This window comes from Hordeum vulgare, chromosome 1H (assembly GCF_904849725.1).
Source record: "Hordeum vulgare subsp. vulgare chromosome 1H, MorexV3_pseudomolecules_assembly, whole genome shotgun sequence".
Lineage (NCBI taxonomy): Eukaryota > Viridiplantae > Streptophyta > Magnoliopsida > Poales > Poaceae > Hordeum > Hordeum vulgare.
In genome coordinates this window covers 3,636,682-3,642,592 of record NC_058518.1, presented here as the reverse complement: position 1 = coordinate 3,642,592, position 5,911 = coordinate 3,636,682, and the positions used below count along the sequence as shown (strand labels likewise).

The 5,911-nt window shown below is 44.7% G+C and overlaps 1 protein-coding gene across 1 annotated transcript; it reads left to right on the top strand.

The window, feature by feature from the left end:
* Positions 1-2,288: 2,288 nt before the first annotated feature.
* LOC123403554 (disease resistance protein RPM1-like) lies at positions 2,289-5,234 on the top strand. The gene has a single exon (XM_045097483.1). It carries the CDS (start codon positions 2,388-2,390, stop codon positions 5,160-5,162), a length of 2,775 nt encoding a protein of 924 aa, XP_044953418.1. The 5' UTR covers positions 2,289-2,387; the 3' UTR covers positions 5,163-5,234.
* The last annotated feature ends 677 nt before the right edge of the window (positions 5,235-5,911 follow it).

Below are 5,911 nucleotides of genomic sequence, written 5' to 3'. Positions count from 1 at the left end.
GAGACATACTAATGTGCTTTGTAACATATATAAGAAAACATGGATAGAAATTCACCGGCATGGCATTCTTTTGTTATTTTTCTGCTCGACTGAAGAAATATAATACCAATAAGTTTGTAGATTGTGAAGGTGGCGACCAGGTGCATCGATCCATGAGGGACATGATGCGCATTCATGGGGCGTTGTCCAAAAGATGCGCGCAGCGTTGGATGCATCATAAACTAATCTACTAGGCAGCTGTCTGCAGCGCGTGTGGCCAGTCAGCAAGCCCCGATCGAGGTCAGATCTAAACCAGCTAGCAATTGAGCTCCCTGCTAGTTCATTGGTGGCTGCATCTAGAGGTTTAGTTAAAGCCAGTTGTTGTTCACTGGGCAAGACAGAGGAAAGAGCGCATCCAAGGAGGATTAAACTCAAAAGATGCGCGCGTTGGCTGCATCGTAAAACTAATCGACTACTGCTAGTTGTTTGCAGCCCGTCGCCCTGGCCGAGGTGAGATCTAAACCCGGCTAGCACCTGAGCTCCCACTAGGACATGTCTGCTGTTCTGTTCATTGGCGCCGGCATCACCCCATAGGCCACCGAGCTGCATGTGGAGGTTTAGCTTACGGCGTGTTCATCAGTTAGCGCTCTTTGAGTTGTTTACGCCCTTCTAGCTACTATGGTAAGAGAGAGGAAAGAGCGCTCCAAGGAGGAGGAGTAGGCCACACTCCATGCATGTTTCGAGTCAATGCAAACAGGTTATGGAGGATTAAACTCGAATTAAGCTGTGCGCATCCAAGGAGCGATCTTACATATAGACGGAAGAGGGGTTAGTGGTACTTGCATTTGCATCTTGTATGTAAATTTTGCAACACGGCTTACACTGTATGGAAGACCTTGCAGGCCCATAGGGACGTCTGGTACCAAGCAGTATACATATATCATATATATGACACGATTTTAGATCGTTCTGTGCACCTCGCACGTTATTTGCTTATTTGCTTGCGCCAACAATTGTGGTTGCACGGCAAGTGCCACGCGCTGTTTCGATGAATAATACGCACAATGCGTTTATTTTTGGACTACCTATGGAATGTCAGTTTGTTGCTCCCTCGTCCGAATATAAAAGGTCTAATACATACTTTGAGTTTCACCTTGACCATAGATTAGATCAATATAACATATGAGAATTCCATTCAAATATGAATAAAAATATAGTTTTAGTTTGAAATATACCAAATGGAAATAATATGGATGGATTTTAGTGTGCAACTAGGCATGTGTGTCTCTGATGCAAATCCCAACATGTATTGGCCCATGTATTAGAATGAACCGTATTTTTGTTGTATACGAAAGTTTGGCTACCCCGGACGGCCGATCATGCTGGCCCCTAACATGGCGTCGTCATTGGTTTGCTGCCCCGTTCCACCTTTCAGTGGTCCTTTGTTTACCGTAACACTAGCCCCGTGACCAGATCTTGAAGAGGAAAAAACTACGACACCAATCCAAGGGGGAATAAAAAAGAAATAGAACAAACAGGACCCCATGGTGAAAATCAACGCGGGAAAACACGCAGTCGATTCTAATTTCATACTTTATATGTTTAAAATTACTTGTTGTATAAACAATAAATAGAAATAAATGTATCTATACCTAAAGAATGGCTAGATACATAGTTTCTACGATAAATAATGACAGACGAAGAAAGTATGAAACAACAACTTGACCAAAACCTTTGAAGCTGTACAGAGCAAGCACCCCTTAGCTAAAATCAAAGATACCTACAAACGGGAACAGACCAACAATGCGACTAAGAACAAGTATAATAAGGTGACATAAGCAGGCTATAAAGATTAAAATGTTACATCCTTGCTTAGTTGGAGGAGAAATAGGAGAAGAGAGAAAAGAAACGGACTCTTGGTAAGTAGCCAGCTGCAACACGAGAACCAAGACACTTTGTGAGATTTTAAGTTGACGAACTACTACTAAAATAGTACATATTTAAAACTTACTATTGTATATGTCGGCTATAAGGTTGACTCTATATGACATGATAATTTTTTATAGTCGATTGTTGGATGTATTATTAACCATGTTCTAAGAGCCACGCGTGACACTCAAACATAGGGCCACGTCTCGAGATGGAGTTCCACGTGGGCGGAGTACTACGTACCAAATTGCAAAAACTAAAATACAAATGCTGTATAGGTATCCGTTGAGAGCTAGCACGCCTTGGGTCCTGACCACCCTGGTTTTGCGTGCTTTTAAAAATAACTCGTCAGTCCACTTGGGGCTCGTGAAAATGAGCTCAAAGCCTCAATGACTATGGCGTAGGCTGTTGAAAGAGACCCATTTCAAATCCTCAACACAACCATCAACCATCAATCGAGAAAAAAGAAACCAAGAACCATGGCGGAGGCCGTTGTCGGACAGCTCGTGCTGACGCTCGGTGGGGCGTTGGCGAACGAGGCGGCGACCTACGGTGGGGCGCTGTTGTGCAAGGAAGCGGCCGCACTGAGGGGTCTCTTCGGCAAGATCCGCCAGTCCAAGGTGGAGTTGGAGAGCATGCAAGCGTACCTGCAAGAGGCAGAGCGGTTCAAGGACATCGACAAGACCACTGCCATCTTTGTCGGCCAGATCAGGGGCCTCGCCTTTCAGATCGAGGACGTCGTCGACGAGTTCACCTACAAGCTGGAGGACTGCAAGCACGGAGGGTTCGCCGGCAAGATGAAGAAGCGGCTCAAGCATATCAAGACCTGGCGGCGTCTGGCAGCAAAGCTCCAAGAAATCGAAGCCCAGCTGCAGGATGCCAACCGAAGGAAGAGGGATTACGCCGTCACCGGAAGATCTGCTTCTGCTCCAAGATCAACGAGAGAAGGTCAAGCTTTGCACTTCACAAGGGATGAAGACCTTGTGGGAATCAAAGAGCACAAGGAGAGGTTGATACGATGGCTGACCAGTGGTGGTGATGGTCTGGAGCAGAGCAGCAGCAACGTTACGGTGGTGTGGGGGATGCCTGGTGTTGGTAAAACCACTCTTGTTGATCATGTGTATAACACCATGAAAGAGAATTTCGATGTTGCAGCATGGGTAACTGTGTCGGAGGGTTACCGTATTGAGGATTTGTTGAAGAAGATCGTCGCCCAGTTCGGCATCACAGTCAACGTCGCAAACAATGAGATGAGAGGCCTATCAAAGTACATCCACAACTACCTTCAAGGTAAAAGGTACATCTTGGTCTTGGATGATGTTTGGGCTGAGCGCTTGTGGTCCGAGATAAGGGATATCTTTCCAACATCTAATTGTACCAGCCGAGTTATTATCACATCAAGAAAGCAGGCAGTGTTGGCAACCAGGGAGTCTGCATCTGCAATTCACTTGGAACCGCTAGAAGAACATTACTCCTGGCTGTTATTTTGCAAAGGAGCCTTTGGAAATACTGATGACAAAGAGTGTCCACTGGAGCTGCACGAATTGGCTTGGAAGTTCATAGCAAAGTGTCAAGGCTTGCCTATTGCTATTGCATGCATTAGCCGCCTACTCTCCTGCAAGCCCAAAAATTCCGTCGAATGGCAGGATGTGTACCAGTGTTTGGATTCCCAGTTTGCGAAAGATGTGATCCCTGATGCTCATATGATCCTAAAGGTCAGCTTGGAGGACCTTCCGTTTGATTTGAAAAATTGTTTCCTCCACAGTGCATTGTCCCCAGAAGATTATGTACTAAAGAGGAGGAAGACAACGAGACAGTGGATCACAGCAGGGTTTATCACGGTAAAAGATGAGAGTAAAACGTTGGAGGAAGTGGCAGAGGGATACATGGTTGAGCTTGTGAACCGAAGTCTATTACAGGTAGTGGAAAGGAATTATGTCGGACGACTTAGAAAATGTCGGATGCATGATGTCATACGCCTTCTTGCCCTCAACAAAGCCAAGGAGGAATGCTTTGGTAAAGTTTATAATAGCTCTGGTGGTGGTACTGGGGCATTCTCTGTAGAGGGTGCACGTCGCATATCTGTCCTAGGGGAAAACATTGAACAACTCAGCCTATCTGGTGCAACACAGCTTCGTGTGCTCCATGTATTTGCGAAGTCTACCAATGTTGATTTTCTGCAGCCTATCCTAACAACTTCAAATCTGTTGTCTACGTTGGAACTGCAAGGTACTGGTATCAAAATGCTGCCTAATGAAGTATTCGACTTGTTTAATCTGCATTATTTGGGTCTTAGAAATACCGAGGTTGAAAGCCTGCCTGAAGCACTCGGGAGGTTACAAAACCTGGAAGTCTTGGATGCTGGGAATTCTAAGCTGACGTACTTGCCAAAGAGTGTTGTGAAGCTTCAGAAGTTGAGATACCTGTATGCGTGTACTTTTGCGGGCACAATGGGAAGTGCAGTTGGGGTCAAGGTGCCTAGTGGCATGCAGCACCTCACAGGACTGCGGGCTCTTCAATCTGTGAAAGCCACTACTGAGTTTCTTCGTGAGGTTGGAGCTCTGACAGAGATAAGAACATTCGATGTCCGCAACGTGCAGAGTGAACACTCTGCTGACTTAAGCAATGCTATCACCAAAATGAGTCATCTTGTTCATCTTGAAATTAGCACTGCAGCTGAGGATGAGGTGCTGCGGCTGGAAGGACTATATTTACCTCCAACCCTTTCTTGGCTTGGTTTAGGCGGGCAGCTAGAGAAAACATCAATGCCTCAGCTTTTCTCTTCTTGGTCACATCTTAATAGCCTTACTCGGTTGACCCTGGAATTCTCCAATATTGATGAGGAAACCTTTTCCTGTTTGCACGTGCTAAGTGGTCTACGCTTTCTTCAGCTATGGAACGCTTTCAAAGGGAAGAGGTTGGATTTTCATGCAGGGTCGTTTCCAAAGCTTAGGCATCTACATATATGGGGCGCAACACAACTCAACGAAGTTAGTATAGAGGATGGTGTGATGCAAAACCTCGTCGAGCTGTGGTTCAGAGACTTCCCCAAGCTGAAGTTTCTTCCTGATGGCATTGAGCACCTCGCAGCCCTTGAGAAATTAGTTTTGATAGATACATCAGAAGAGCTGATAGAGAAGCTCCTACAGAAGAGAGATTCAGATGAATGCAGCGAAGATATAATGAATATCAGCCACATAAGGAATGTTACAGTTGCACTGACGCAGAAAGGACTTGTCGAAAGGATTAGGTGATACATCGTCACTGCTCCAAGGTCAGGCTTTGGTGTTTCTTCCCCATTGTTTTGTGCGCATCCCACACAATATTTTTTTACTGAACCTTCTCCTATATTGGCAGATTAGAACAACTAGTACTAGATCCTAGTAGTGTCAATTTATTACGAGCTTGTCAACTAAATCTAACATGATCTTTCTGCATGTTCATGTGTACCGTCACCTGACTTCATAGGACAGAACTGGTAGGGTCGACCTGATCGTGCAGTTTTCAATCTTTCAATCTTTCATACTTGACTAGCTATCCTAAATTAAAGTTTGTAGAAGACAGAAGGGTGTGTGCTTTCAATCTTTCATACATGACTAACTCCATAGGACAGAGCTGGTAGGGTCGATCATAAAAACAAGTATTGACTGATCATGCAGTTTCCCAGTATGTGGATGTTCCTTAGTTTGAAGTTTGTCGAAGAAAAAGGATGTGTGCTTCAGTCTTTCATACATGACTAACTAGGTTAAATTAAGTAGCTTTTGAAAAGATACATATTCATTCACCTTTTTTTAGTTATGACGAGAAAGAGATTTCTTCACTGCCTTGACTGACTGACTGAATTTGCAATTTTTATCAGATTCTCCGCTGTCAGGCAAGCTTGGTTGTCTCCTTAAAGGCCGATTCTGCACAGTTGGATTCTTAAAGGCAGATGTATACCTTCGTAACTGCAATGATTTCTTATCTGTAAACAATGAAAACAACTGTGAGTCGACGGTGTGCA